This window comes from Oncorhynchus nerka, unplaced genomic scaffold, assembly GCF_034236695.1.
Source record: "Oncorhynchus nerka isolate Pitt River unplaced genomic scaffold, Oner_Uvic_2.0 unplaced_scaffold_3582, whole genome shotgun sequence".
NCBI classification, from domain to species: Eukaryota; Metazoa; Chordata; class Actinopteri; order Salmoniformes; family Salmonidae; genus Oncorhynchus; species Oncorhynchus nerka.
The window spans coordinates 5,286-21,747 of record NW_027037712.1 but is presented as its reverse complement, the minus strand read 5'-3'; the positions used below and the strand labels follow the sequence as shown (position 1 = coordinate 21,747).

At 47.2% G+C, this 16,462-nt stretch overlaps 1 protein-coding gene across 1 annotated transcript; it reads right to left on the bottom strand.

Moving 5' to 3' along the window:
- Nucleotides 1-995: 995 nt before the first annotated feature.
- On the bottom strand, nt 996-16,002 carry LOC135566716 (leucine-rich repeat-containing protein 28-like). The gene is made up of 9 exons (XM_065014350.1): nt 15,907-16,002; nt 15,328-15,388; nt 14,251-14,291; nt 13,939-13,976; nt 11,248-11,381; nt 10,780-10,858; nt 5,169-5,221; nt 4,791-4,866; nt 996-1,149 (listed from the first exon to the last, which is right to left on the bottom strand). The coding sequence occupies exons 1-9, from the start codon at nt 15,978-15,980 to the stop codon at nt 1,043-1,045; spliced, it is 663 nt and encodes a 220-aa protein (XP_064870422.1). The 5' UTR covers nt 15,981-16,002; the 3' UTR covers nt 996-1,042.
- Nucleotides 16,003-16,462: the final 460 nt, after the last annotated feature.

The window sequence follows — 16,462 nt, the reverse complement described above, 5'->3', positions numbered from 1 at the left end:
CTGTCCTTATCCCCTGCAGCCAATCACCTTGTACAGATATAAGGGTTAGGGCTGCCTATCCCTGCAGCCAATCACCTTGTACAGATATAAGGGTTAGGGGCTGTCCTTATCCTCTGCAGCCAATCACCTTGTACAGATATAAGGGTTAGGGGCTGCAGCCAATCACCTTGTACAGATATAAGGGTTAGGGGCTGTCCTTATCCTCTGCAGCCAATCACCTTGTACAGATATAAGGGTTAGGGGCTGTCCTTATCCCCTGCAGCCAATCACCTTGTACAGATATAAGGGTTAGGGGCTGTCCTTATCCTCTGCAGCCAATCACCTTGTACAGATATAAGGGTTAGGGGCTGTCCTTATCCCCTGCAGCCAATCACCTTGTACAGATATAAGGGTTAGGGGCTGTCCTTATCCTCTGCAGCCAATCACCTTGTACAGATATAAGGGTTAGGGGCTGTCCTTATCCTCTGCAGCCAATCACCTTGTACAGATATAAGGGTTAGGGGCTGTCCTTATCCCCTGCAGCCAATCACCTTGTACAGATATAAGGGTTAGGGGCTGCAGCCAATCACCTTGTACAGATATAAGGGTTAGGGGCTGTCCTTACCCACTGCAGCCAATCACCTTGTACAGATATAAGGGTTAGGGGCGGTCCTTATCCCCTGCAGCCAATCACCTTGTACAGATATAAGGGTTAGGGGCTGTCCTTATCCACTGCAGCCAATCACCTTGTACAGATATAAGGGTTAGGGGCTGTCCTTATCCACTGCAGCCAATCACCTTGTACAGATATAAGGGTTAGGGGCGGTCCTTATCCCCTGCAGCCAATCACCTTGTACAGATATAAGGGTTAGGGGCTGCAGCCAATCACCTTGTACAGATATAAGGGTTAGGGGCTGTCCTTATCCCCTGCAGCCAATCACCTTGTACAGATATAAGGGTTAGGGGCGGTCCTTATCCGCTGCAGCCAATCACCTTGTACAGATATAAGGGTTAGGGGCTGCAGCCAATCACCTTGTACAGATATAAGGGTTAGGGGCGGTCCTTACCCACTGCAGCCAATCACCTTGTTGTACAGGTATGAAGGAAGGCCTTTGAGGTGGACGTTGTTGTCAACAAACACAAACTGCAGCTCTCTGGAACGACCCAAATCTGGAACACACCCCCACAATATTATCAGACAGGCACCCTCACAATATTATCAGACACCCCCACAATATTATCAGACACCCCCACAATATTATCAGACACCCCCACAATATTATCAGACACCCCCACAATATTATCAGACAGGCACCCTCACAATATTATCAGACAGACACCCCCACAATATTATCAGACACCCCCACAATATTATCAGACAGACACCCCCACAATATTATCAGACAGGCACCCTCACAATATTATCAGACAGGCACCCTCACAATATTATCAGACAGGCACCCTCACAATATTATCAGACAGGCACCCCCACAATATTATCAGACAGGCACCCTCACAATATTATCAGACAGGCACCCTCACAATATTATCAGACAGGCACCCCCACAATATTATCAGACAGACACCCTCACAATATTATCAGACACCCCCACAATATTATCAGACAGGCACCCTCACAATATTATCAGACAGGCACCCTCACAATATTATCAGACAGGCACCCCCACAATATTATCAGGCACCCCCACAATATTATCAGACAGGCACCCCCACAATATTATCAGACAGGCACCCCCACAATATTATCAGACAGGCACCCCCACAATATTATCAGACAGGCACCCTCACAATATTATCAGACAGGCACCCTCACAATATTATCAGACAGGCACCCTCACAATATTATCAGACACCCCCACAATATTATCAGACAGGCACCCCCACAATATTATCAGACAGGCACCCTCACAATATTATCAGACAGGCACCACAACAATATTATCAGACAGACACCCCCACAATATTATCAGACAGGCACCCCCACAATATTATCAGACAGGCACCCTCACAATATTATCAGACAGGCACCCTCACAATATTATCAGACAGGCACCCTCACAATATTATCAGACAGGCACCCTCACAATATTATCAGACAGGCACCCCCACAATATTATCAGACAGGCACCCTCACAATATTATCAGACAGGCACCCTCACAATATTATCAGACAGGCACCCCCACAATATTATCAGACAGGCACCCTCACAATATTATCAGACACCCCCACAATATTATCAGACACCCCCACAATATTATCAGACAGGCACCCTCACAATATTATCAGACACCCTCACAATATTATCAGACAGGCACCCTCACAATATTATCAGACACCCTCACAATATTATCAGACACCCCCACAATATTATCAGACAGGCACCCTCACAATATTATCAGACAGGCACCCCCACAATATTATCAGACAGACACCCTCACAATATTATCAGACAGGCACCCCCCACAATATTATCAGACAGGCACCCCCACAATATTATCAGACAGGCACCCTCACAATATTATCAGTCAGGCACCCCCACAATATTATCAGACAGGCACCCCCACAATATTATCAGACAGGCACCCCCACAATATTATCAGACAGGCACCCCCACAATATTATCAGACAGGCACCCTCACAATATTATCAGACAGGCACCCCCACAATATTATCAGACAGGCACCCTCACAATATTATCAGACACCCCTACAATATTATCAGACAGGCACCCTCACAATATTATCAGACAGGCACCCTCACAATATTTTCAGACAGGCACCCTCACAATATTATCAGACAGGCACCCTCACAATATTATCAGACAGGCACCCTCACAATATTATCAGACAGACACCCCCACAATATTATCAGACAGACACCCTCACAATATTATCAGACAGACACCCTCACAATATTATCAGACAGGCACCCCCCACAATATTATCAGACACCCCCACAATATTATCAGACAGGCACCCTCACAATATTATCAGACAGGCACCCCCACAATATTATCAGACAGGCACCCCCACAATATTATCAGGCACCCCCACAATATTATCAGACAGGCACCCCCACAATATTATCAGACAGGCACCCCCACAATATTATCAGACAGGCACCCCCACAATATTATCAGACAGACACCCCCACAATATTATCAGACAGACACCCCCACAATATTATCAGACAGACACCCCCACAATATTATCAGACAGGCACCCTCACATCTATCAGACAGGTACATCTATCAGACAGGTACATCCATCTATCAGACAGGTACATCCATCTATCAGACAGGTACATCCATCTATCAGACAGGTACATCCATCTATCAGACAGGTACATCCATCTATCAGACAGGTACATCTATCAGACAGGTACATCTATCAGACAGGTACATTTATCAGACAGGTACATTATCAGACAGGTACATCTATCAGACAGGTACATCTATCAGACAGGCACATCTATCAGACAGGCACATCTATCAGACAGGCACATCTATCAGACAGGCACATCTATCAGACAGGCCTCTGTAATCCCTGACTGGTCTAACTACTACAGTGGCACATGGTAGGGCCATGGGAGAGCCACGCGCCCCTACACCGGAGCTAGGACTAGCCCAGTAAAACACACAGCCTCCCTGGCTGGCTGGCTGCCCATACCTCCCTGGCTGGCTGCCCATACCTCCCTGGCTGGCTGGCTGCCCATACCTCCCTGGCTGGCTGGCTGGCTGCCCATACCTCCCTGGCTGGCTGGCTGGCTGCCCATACCTCCCTGGCTGGCTGGCTGGCTTACCTCCCTGGCTGGCTGGCTGCCCATCTGGAGAATGGGGCTGTGAGCAGGTGGGTCTGGACAGGGGTGATGTTGTGGATGTTTGTCTGGAGATAGGGCTGTGGGCAGGTGGGTCTGGACAGGGGGTGATGTTGTGGATGTTTGTCTGGAGATAGGGCTGGGTGGGTCTGGACAGGGGTGATGTTGTGGATGTTTGTCTGGAGATAGGGCCGTGAGCAGGTGGGTCTGGACAGGGTCCAATAGGAATGTGATAATCATATAGGGGTCAATAGGATTCTGATGAGATACAGCATCCAATAGGAATGTGAGAATCATATAGGGTCAATGATTCTGATGAGGTGATACAACATCCAATAGGAATGTTGAGAATCATACTTATAATAGGATTCTGATGAGTGATACAACATCAATAGGAATGTGAGAATCATATAGGGTCAATATGATTCTGAGTAGAGGTGATACAACATCCAATAGGAAGTTGTGAGAATCATATAGGGTCAATAGGATTCTGATAGAGGTGATACAGGTAGAGAGGTGAGTTGGTTAACAGCCATACTGATCTGTGGTTGAGGCTGTAGTGAACTCTGACCCCCATACTAACCTGGGAGGTAGAGAGGTAAGTTGGTTAGCAGCCATACTGAGCTGGTTGAGGCTGTGGTGAACTCCTGACCCCCATACTAACCTAGGAGTGTGAGAGGTGAGTTGGTTAGCAGCCATACTAAGGGCTGGTTGAGGCTGTGTGAACTCTGACCCCCATACTAACCTAGGGGTAGAGGTGAGTTGGTTAGCCAGCCATACTGGCTGGTTGAGGCTGTGTTGAACTCTGACCCCATACTGACCTAGGGGTAGGAGGTGAGTTGGTTAACAGCCATACTAAGCTGGTTGAGGCTGTGGTGAACTCTGACCCCATACTAACCTAGGGGTAGAGGTGAGTTGGTTAGCAGCCATACTGGGCTGGTTGAGGCTGTAGTGAACTCAGACCCATACTAACCTAGGGGTAGAGAGGTGAGTTGGTTAGCAGCCATACTGAGTTGGTTGAGGCTGGTGACCTCTGACCCCATACTAACCTAGGGGTAGAGGTGAGTTGGTTAGCAGCCATACTGGGTTAGTGGTTGAGGCTGTGTTGAACTCTTTATTCTAACTTAGGGGTAGAGAGGTGAGTTGGTTAGCAGCCATACTGAGTTGGTTGAGGCTGTGGTGACCTCTGACCCCATACTAACCTAGGGGGTAGAGAGGTGAGTTGGTTAGCAGCCATACTGAGCTCGTTGAGCTGTGGAGTTGGCAGAGCTGTCTGGGAAGCTGGTCAGGTTTTCCGGTCAGCAGTGAGACACTGGAGAGACAGACACTGTGCAGCCGCTCTGGGAGACACCAACACATTCCTACTGACATCCAGGGTCTCTAGGTCACACAGGGCTCCAATCTCTGTGTGAGAGAGAAATGAAAGAGGTCAAACAGGGCTCCAATCTCTGTGTGTATATATGCCCCCTGTATAGCCTCCACAATGACTCTGTAACCCCTGTATATAGCCTCCACATTGACTCTGTACCGTAACCCCTGTATATAGCCTCACATTGACTCTGTGCAGTACCCCCTGTATAGCCCCATTATGACTCTGTATACCTCCTGTATATAGCCTCCACATTGACTCTTGCCGGTACCCTCTGTATATAGCCTCCACATTGACTCGTGCAGTACCTCTGTATAGCCTGCAACCTCCTCCACAATGACTCTGTGCAGGTACCCCTGTATGTAAGCCTCCACATTTACAGCTCTGCCCAGGTACCCCTGTACCTCCACATTGACTCATGCCCGTACCCCCTGTATATAGCCTCCATTGACTCTGTGCAGGTACCCCCTGTATATAGCCTCCACATTGACTCTGTGCAGGTACCCCCTGTATATAGCCTCACATTGACTCTGTGCCGGTACCCCCTGTATATAGCCTCCACATTGACTCTGTGCTACCCCCTGTATAGCCTCCACATTGACTCTGTACGTACCCCCTGTGTGTAGCCTCCACATTGACTCTGTACCAGTACCCCCTGTATATAGCCTCCACATTGACTCTGTGCCGGTACCCCTGTATATAGCCTCCACATTGACTCTGTGCCCGGTACCCCCTGTGTATAGCCTCCACATTGACTCTGTGCAGTACCCCTGTACTATAGCCTCCACATTGACTCTGTACCGGTACCCCTGTATATAGCCTCCCACATTGACTCTGTACAGGTACCCCCTGTAATGTAGCCTCCACATTGACTCTGTGCCGGTACCCCTGTATATAGCCTCCACATTGACTCTGTACTGGTACCCCCTGTATATAGCCTCCACATTGACTCTGTGCCCGGTACCCCTGTATATAGCCTCCCACATTGACTCTGTCCCGGTACCCCCTGTATATAGCCTCCACATTGACTCTGTACCGGTACCCCTACATATAGTCTCCACATTGACTCTGTGCCGGTACCCCCTGTATATAGCCTCCACATTGACTCTGTACCAGTACCCCCTGTATATAAGCCTCCACATTGACTCTGTGCAGTAATACTGTATATAGCCTCCCACATTGACTCTGTACCCAGTACCCCCTGTATATAGCCTCCACATTGACTCTGTGCAGTACCCCTGTATATAGCCTCCACATTGACTCTGTGCCAGTACCCCCTGTGTGTAGCCTCCACATTGACTCTGTGCAGGTACCCCCTGTATATAGCCTCCACATTGACTCTGTGTACGGTACCCCCTGTATATAGCCTCCACATTGACTCTGTACAGTACCCCCTGTATATAGCCTCCACATTGATCTGACTCCCCCTGCTTTGACTCTGTGCGGTACCCCTGTATATAGCCTCCACATTGACTCTGTACCGGTACCCCCTGTGTATAGCCTCCACATTGACTCTGTGCAGTACCCCCTGTATATAGCCTCCCACATTAGCTCTGTACATACCCCCTGTATATAGCCTCCACATTGACTCTGTGCAATTGCCCCCCTGTATATAGCCTCCACATTGACTCTGTGCAGTACCCCCCTGTATATAGCCTCCACATTGACTCTGCCGGTACCCCCTGTATATAGTCTCCACATTGACTCTGTACCGGTACCACCTGTATATAGCCTCACATTGACTCTGTGCCCGGTACCCCCTGTATAGTCTCCACATTGACTCTGTACCGGTACCCCCTGTATATAATCTCCACATTGACTCTGTACCGGTACCCCCCTGTATATAGTCTCCCACATTGACTCTGTGCCGGTACCCCTGTATATAGCCTCCACATTGACTCTGTGCAGGTACCACTAATATAGCCTCCCACATTGACTCTGTACCGAGGGTACCCCCTGTATATAGTCTCCACATTGACTCTGTGCAGTGCCCCCTGTATATAGCCTCCACATTGACTCTGTACCGGTACCCCCTGTATATAGCCTCCACATTGACTCTGTACCGGTACCCCTGTATATAGCCTCCACATTGACTCTGTACCGGTACCCCTGTGTATAGCCTCCACATTGACTCTGTACCGGTACCCCCTGTATATAGCCTCCACATTGACTCTGTACCGGTACCCCCTGTATATAGCCTCCACATTGACTCTGTACCGGTACCCCCTGTATATAGCCTCCACATTGACTCTGTACCGGTACCCCCTGTGTATAGCCTCCACATTGACTCTGTACCGGTACCCCCTGTATATAGCCTCCACATTGACTCTGTACTGGTACCCCCTGTATATAGCCTCCACCATGACTCTGTACCGGTACCCCCTGTATATAGCCTCCACATTGACTCTGTACCGGTACCCCTGTATATAGCCTCCACATTGACTCTGTACCGGTACCCCCTGTATATAGTCTCCACATTGACTCTGTACCGGTACCCCCTGTATATAGCCTCCACATTGATTCTGTACCGGTACCCCCTGTATATAGCCTCCACATTGACTCTGTACCGGTACCCCCTGTATATAGCCTCCACATTGATTCTGTACCGGTACCCCTGTGTATAGCCTCCACATTGACTCTGTACCAGTACACCCTGTATATAGCCTCCACATTGACTCTGTACCGGTACCCCTGTATATAGCCTCCACATTGATTCTGTACCGGTACCCCTGTATATAGCCTCCACATTGATTCTGTACCGGTACCCCCTGTATATAGCCTCCACATTGATTCTGTACCGGTACCCCCTGTATATAGCCTCCACATTGACTCTGTACCGGTACCCCCTGTATATAGCCTCCACATTGACTCTGTACTGGTACCCCCTGTATATAGCCTCCACATTGATTCTGTACCGGTACCCCCTGTATATAGCCTCCACATTGACTCTGTACCGGTACCCCCTGTATATAGCCTCCACATTGACTCTGTACCGGTACCCCCTGTATATAGCCTCCACATTGACTCTGTACTGGTACCCCCTGTATATAGCCTCCACATTGACTCTGTACTGGTACCCCCTGTATATAGCCTCCACATTGACTCTGTACCGGTACCCCTGTATATAGCCTCCACATTGACTCTGTACTGGTACCCCCTGTATATAGCCTCCACATTGACTCTGTACTGGTACCCCCTGTATATAGCCTCCACATTGACTGTGTACCGGTACCCCCTGTATGTAACTTGTTATTTTATTGTTACTCAAACTATTTTTTTAAACGTTTGTTTATTTAGTAAATATTTTCTTAACTTGTATTTTTCTTAAACTGCATTGTTGGCTAGTGATACAACACCTGTCATATTCAGCGCATGTGACAAATACAACTTGATTAGTATGGCTGATCCTGTAAAATACAACTTGATTAGTATGGCTGATCCTGTAAAACACCACTTGATTAGTATGGCTGATCCTGTAAAACACAACTTGATTAGTATGGCTGATCCTGGTAAAACACCACTTGATTAGTATGGCTGATCCTGTAAAACACCACTTGATTAGTATGGCTGATCCTGTAAAACACCACTTGATTAGTATGGCTGATCCTGTAAAACACAACTTGATTAGTATGGCTGACCCTGTAAATACAACTTGATTAGTATGGCTGATCCTGTAAAACACCACTTGATTAGTATGGCTGATCCTGGTAAAACACCACTTGATTAGTATGGCTGATCCTGTAAAACACCACTTGATTAGTATGGCTGACCCTGTAAAACACCACTTGATTAGTATGGCTGACCCTGTAAAACACCACTTGATTAGTATGGCTGATCCTGTAAAACACCACTTGATTAGTATGGCTGATCCTGTAAAACACCACTTGATTAGTATGGCTGATCCTGTAAAACACCACTTGATTAGTATGGCTGATCCTGTAAAACACCACTTGATTAGTATGGCTGATCCTGGTAAAATACAACTTGATTAGTATGGCTGATCCTGTAAAACACCACTTGATTAGTATGGCTGATCCTGGTAAAATACAACTTGATTAGTATGGCTGATCCTGTAAAACACCACTTGATTAGTATGGCTGACCCTGTAAAACACCACTTGATTAGTATGGCTGATCCTGTAAAACACCACTTGATTAGTATGGCTGATCCTGTAAAACACCACTTGATTAGTATGGCTGATCCTGTAAAACACCACTTGATTAGTATGGCTGATCCTGGTAAAACACCACTTGATTAGTATGGCTGATCCTGTAAAACACCACTTGATTAGTATGGCTGATCCTGTAAAACACCACTTGATTAGTATGGCTGATCCTGTAAAACACAACTTGATTAGTATGGCTGATCCTGGTAAAACACCACTTGATTAGTATGGCTGATCCTGTAAAACACCACTTGATTAGTATGGCTGATCCTGTAAAACACCACTTGATTAGTATGGCTGATCCTGTAAAACACAACTTGATTAGTATGGCTGACCCTGTAAACACCACTTGATTAGTATGGCTGATCCTGTAAAAATACAACTTGATTAGTATGGCTGATCCTGTAAAGCACCACTTGATTAGTATGGCTGATCCTGGTAAAATACAACTTGATTAGTATGGCTGATCACCTTACATACCACTTGATTAGTATGGCTGACCCTGTAAACACCACTTGATTGGTATGGCTGATCCTGTAAAATACAACTTGATTAGTATGGCTGATCCTGTAAAATACAACTTGATTAGTATGGCTGATCCTGTAAAACACCACTGATTAGTATGGCTGATCCTGTAAAACACCACTTGATTAGTATGGCAGTCCTGTAAAAACACCACTTGATTAGTATGGCTGATCCTGCGAAACACCACTTGATTAGTATGGCTGATCCTGTAAAACACCACTTGATTAGTACTGGCTGATCCTGGTAAAACACCACTTGATTAGTATGGCTGATCCTGTAAAACACCACTTCGGTGTTTGCTTTGATCCTGTAAACACCACACTTGATTAGTATGAGCACGACCCTGTAAAATACAACTTGATTAGTATGGCTGTCTTACACCACTGGATTAGTATGGCTGATCCTTCAGCTGGTTGTATGGCCAGTCTGTAAAACACCACTTCACTGCTCTTTCAGGTATTTCAAAACTTGTTGTCACATACTAGTCTTAAGTCTGGTCTCTTAGGCAGGTATTTCAGCTGGTTGTTGGTCAGTCTTACCTGGAGGCAGGTATTTTTCAGCTGGTTGTTGGTCAGTCTTACCTGGAAGGCAGGTATTTCAGCTGGTTGTTGGTCAGTCTTACCTGGAGGCAGGTATTTCAGCTGGTTGTTGGTCAGTCTTACCTGGAGGCAGGTATTTCAGCTGGTTGTTGGTCAGTCTTACCTGGAGGCAGGTATTTCAGCTGGTTGTTGGCCAGTCTTACCTGGAGGCAGGTATTTCAGCTGGTTGTTGGCCAGTCTTACCTGGAGGCAGGTATTTCAGCTGGTTGTTGGTCATTTCTTACCTGGAGGCAGGTATTTCAGCTGGTTGTTGGCCAGTCTTACCTGGAGGCAGGTATTTCAGCTGGTTGTTGGTCAGTCTTACCTGGAGGCAGGTATTTCAGCTGGTTGTTGGTCAGTCTTACCTGGAGCAGGTATTTCAGCTGGTTGTTGGTCAGTCTTACCTGGAGGCAGGTATTTTCAGCTGGTTGTTGGCCAGTCTTGGAAGACAGGTATTTCCAGCTGTGAGTTTTGTTGGTCAGTCTTACCTGGAGGCAGGTATTTCAGCTGGTTGTGGGCCAGTCTTACCTGGAGGCAGGTATTTCAGCTATAGCTGTGGGACAGTCTTACCTGGAGGACAGGTATTTCAGCTGAGGACAGGACCAGTCTATAGCTGGGACAGGACAGGTTACCTATCAGCTGAGGACAGGTCAGTTACTTACCTGGGACAGGACAGGTATTGTAGCTGAGGACAGGCCAGTCTCGGGTGTCTGAGGACAGGATTTTCAGGACCTGGTCAGCTTACTGGGCAGGATCTCCGGACAGGTTGTGAGTCTTGCCTCGGACAGTTTACCTGTTTGCTGAAAGACCTATAGCTGGGACCCAGCTTACCTATAGCTGAGGACAGCTTACCTATAGCTTGCAGGACAGCGTTACCTATAGCTGAGGACAGGTTACCTATAGCTGGACAGGACAGGTTACCTATAGCTGAGGACAGGACAGGTTACCTGTAGCTGAGGACAGGTTTACCTGTAGCTGAGGACAGGTTACCTATAGCTGAGGACAGGTTACCTATAGCTGAGGACAGGTTCCTATAGCTGAGGACAGGACAGGTTACCTGTAGCTGAGGACAGGACAGGTTCCCTATAGCTGAGACAGGACAGGTTCCCTAGCTGAGGACAGGACTTACCTATAGCTGAGGACAGGACAGGTTTACCTATAGCTGAGGACAGCTTACCTATAGCTGAGGACAGCTTACCTATAGCTGAGGACAGACAGGTTACCTATAGCTGAGGACAGGTTACCTGTAGCTGAGGACAGGTTACCTATAGCTGAGGACAGGTTACCTGGCTGAGGACAGGTTACCTATGGCTGAGGACAGGACAGGTTACCTATGGCTGAGGACAGGTTTCCTATAGCTTAGGACAGGACAGGTTCCTATAGCTGAGGACAGGTTACCTATAGCTGAGGACAGGTTACCTATAGCTGAGGACAGGACAGGTTACCTATAGCTGAGGACAGGATTTACCTATAGCTGAGGACAGGTTACCTATAGCTGAGGACAGCTTACCTATAGCTGAGGACAAGACAGGTTACCTATAGCTGAGGACAGGTTACCTATAGCTGAGGACAGGTTACCTATAGCTGAGGACAGGTTACCTATAGCTGAGGACAGGACCTACAGCTGAGTTACCTATGGCTGAGGACAGGACTTACCTACAGCTGAGGACAGGTTACCTATAGCTGAGGACAGGTTACCTACAGCTGAGGACAGGTTGCCTATAGCTGAGGACAGGTTACCCTATAGCTGAGGACAGGTTACCTATAGCTGAGGACAGGTTACCTATAGCTGAGGACAGCTTACCTATAGCTGAGGACAGCTTACCTATAGCTGAGGACAGCTTACCTATAGCTGAGGACAGCTTACCTACAGCTGAGGACAGCTTACCTATAGCTGAGGACAGGTTACCTATAGCTGAGGACAGCTTACCTACAGCTGAGGACAGGTTACCTATAGCTGAGGACAGGTTACCTATAGCTGAGGACAGCTTACCTATAGCTGAGGACAGCTTACCTATAGCTGAGGACAGCTTACCTATAGCTGAGGACAGCTTACCTATAGCTGAGGACAGCTTACTATAGCTGAGGACAGGTTACCTATAGCTGAGGACAGGTTACCTATAGCTGAGGACAGGTTACCTATAGCTGAGGACAGGTTACCTACAGCTGAGGACAGCTTACCTACAGCTGAGGACAGCTTACCTATAGCTGAGGACAGGCATCTTAAAGGTGATGTTTACACTACCATACTATATAAGATAGAACCTCCTCAATGGTAACCGGTTATCAGTAACTCAGAAAACATTATACAGTCAGATATTTGGCTTCAATACAACTGTTTGTTTACTGTGTAAACCTTCAAATGACAACACTGGTTGGAATACCTGTATGTGTATTTATTATGGATCCCCATGAGTTCCTGTTGCCAAGGCAGCAGCTACTCTCCCTGGGGTTTATTATGGATCCCCATGAGTTCCTGTTGTCAAGACAGCAGCTACTCTTCCTGAGGTTTATTATGGATCCCCATTAGTTCATGCCAAGGCAGCAGCTACTCTTCCTGGGGTTTATTATGGATCCCCATTAGTTCCTGCCAAGGCAGCAGCTACTCTTCCTGGGGTTTATTATGGATCCCCATTAGTTCATGCCAAGGCAGCAGCTACTCTTCCTGGGGTTTATTATGGATCCCCATTAGTTCCTGATACCTTCCTGGGGTTTATTATGGATCCCCATTAGTTCCTGCCAAGGCAGCAGCTACTCTTCCCGGGGTTTATTATGGATCCCCATTAGTTCCTGTTGCCAAGGCAGCAGCTACTCTTCCTGGGGTTTATTATGGATCCCCATTAGTTCCTGTTGCCAAGGCAGCAGCTACTCTTCCTGGGGTTTATTATGGATCCCCATTAGTTCCTGTTGCCAAGGCAGCAGCTACTCTTGCTGGGGTTTTTATTATGGATCCCCATTAGTTCCTGTTGCCAAGGCAGCAGCTACTCTTCCTGGGGTTTGTTATGGATCCCCATTAGTTCCTGTTGCCAAGGCAGCAGCTACTCTTCCTGGGGGTTTATTATGGATCCCCATTAGTTCCTGTTGCCAAGGCAGCAACTTCTTGCTGGGGTTTATTATGGATCCCCATTAGTTCCTGTTGCCAAGGCAGCTACTCTTCCTGGGGTTTATTATGGATCCCCATTAGTTCCTGTTGCCAAGGCAGCAGCTACTCTTCCTGGGGGTTTGTGGATCCCCTTTAGTTCCTGCCAAGGCAGCAGCTACTCTTCCTGGGGTTTATTATGGATCCCCATTAGTTCCTGTTGCCAAGGCAGCAGCTACTCTTCCTGGGGTTTTGTTGTGGTTCCCCATTAGTTAAGTTACTTGATGTAGAATAGAGTTCCATATAGTCATGGCTCTATGTAGGACTGACAAGGTGTTGAATGTAAGTAACTCAGTGTAATAGTACCAGCCTCTACTAAATGACTGAAGATCATTGAGAAATCACCTTCAGGAACACAGGTTATATTGTTGGAATGCAGATACCTTGAAGAGACAAAGAGCAATGACACTTTAAAAGATTGACAAGTGTCAACAAGTAAAGTACCAAACATGTGAAAGACCACAACGGTTGATTACTTTCCCAGAATATAACGTGCATCTGCAATTGTAGTGCCATCAGTACGCACAAACATGGTCCAACAGTTCCTATGCATTCCTGCCCATGTCTTTCCTAAGCAGTAAGAAAATATGCTTATACACTTGGACTGTTCAGCTTCTATACTTACAGCTCTATTGCTTGGGTAGCTTCTATACTTACAGCTCTATTAAGTTGGGGAGCTTCTGTGTTATATTATCCGGCTAAGAAAGGAGAAAGCATCTTTTAGAACACAGACCACAATGCAAATGATAGAAAACTGACATCACTAAGAGCCAGGCTACAGAATGAGAGTTACCACATAAATACTGGATCTAAACGATGCCGGACAGACACCTAAGCACTGAACCAAGGTGTTATGTAACAGCCTGACCAGAGACCACCAGCGTGCAGAGTTCTGGACCAGAGACCCCACCAGTCCGGGTGGTGAGAGTTCTGGACCAGAGACCCCACCAGTCCGTACTCAGCGCAGAGAGTTCTGACCAGAGACCCCACCAGTCCGTACTCAGCGTGAGAGTGAGAGAGTTCTGACCAGAGACCCCACCAGTCCGTACTCAGCGTGGTGAGAGAGTTCTGGGACCAGAGACCCACCAGTCCGTACTCAGCGTGGTGAGAGTTCTGGACCAGAGACCCCACCAGTCCGTACCAGCGTGGTGAGAGAGTTCTGGGACCAGAGACCCCACCAGTCCGTACTCAGCGTGCAGAGAGAGTTCTGGACCAGAGAGACCCCACCAGTCCGTACCCAGCGTGGTGAGAGAGTTCTGGACCAGAGATCCCACCAGTCCGTACCAGCGTGGTGAGAGTTCTGGACCAGAGACCCCACCAGTCCGAGACCCTACATCCCACTAGCGTGGTGAGAGAGTTCTGGACCAGAGACCCCACCAGTCCGTACCAGCGTGGTGAGAGAGTTCTGGGACCAGAGACCCCACCAGTCCGTACCAGCGTGGTGAGAGAGTTCTGGTGTACCAGAGACCCCACCAGTCCGTACCAGCGTGGTGGAGAGAGTTCTGGACCAGAGACCCCACCAGTCCGTACCAGCGTGGTGAGAGAGTTCTGGACCAGAGACCCCACCAGTCCGTACCAGCGTGGTGAGAGAGTTCTGGACCAGAGACCCCACCAGTCCGTCTGGTGAGAGAGTTCTGTAGTCCTTCCAGTCCGTCAGCAGAGAGAGTTCTGGACCGAGACCCAGTCCGTAAGTTCCGTACCAGTCCGTGGTCCCAGAGTTCTGGACCAGAGAACCAGTCCGTTGAATGAAGAGTTCCTCTTCATATAAAGCCTCTTAACACATAGTAACATGCCTCTAATAAACACAGGTTCCTGTAGTTGAGAACAGGTTGAATAAAGGCTAGGACATATAACTTACATTTAACATATAGTAACATGCCTTAATAAAAACACACCTGTAGTTGAGGAATAGGTTGAATGAAGGCTAGGGACATATAACTTACATTTAACACATAGTAACATGCCTTAATAAAACACACCTGTAGTTGAGGAACAGGTTGAATGAAGGCTAGGACATATAACTTACATTTAACACATAGTAACATGCCTTAATAAAACACACCTGTAGTTGAGGAATAGGTTGAATGAAGGCTAGGACATATAACTTACATTTAAATACATAGTAACATGCCTTAATAAAACACACCTGTAGTTGAGGAACAGGTTGAATGAAGGCTAGACATATAACTTACATTTAACACATAGTAACATGCCTTAATAAAACACACCTGTAGTTGAGGAACAGGTTGAATAAAGGCTAGGACATATAACTTACATTTAACACATAGTAACGATGCCTTAATAAAAACACACCTGTAGTTGAGGAACAGGTTCTTGTGACGCTCCTGCTTGGCCATGCAGATCGCCTCCTGCAGCTCAGACGCCATGGCAACAAGGAAGTACCGTCACTTCCTGATCTTCTTCTGAACCACGGCTGTCACTTCCTGTACCTTCCCTGGTCTTCTATCTGAACCACCGCTACACCTTAAAGAGGAAAATAAACAGGAAAACAACAACACAGAGATGTTCCCATAATCAAATTGGGACCACGATGCATTGGCAAAGTATAACGACTACGTGTGCAATAGCTAGATACAATAAAACACTATGTTTTATTCATAAATCAGACATACAGCTTGGTTGAATGTCCAAAACATACCTTAGAAAGATGCTAGCTAGCTAGTAACGTTAGCTAGTTCTACCAGCAGTATCTTCGGTCCTACTGTACTGTAACTTGCGAGCTAACGTTAGCATAACAGTAACGTTGTTATATGCCATGCAGAGCAAGCTAACGTTAGCATAACAGTAACGTTGATATATGCCATGCAGAGCAAGCTAACGTTAGCATAACAGTAACGTTGTTATATGC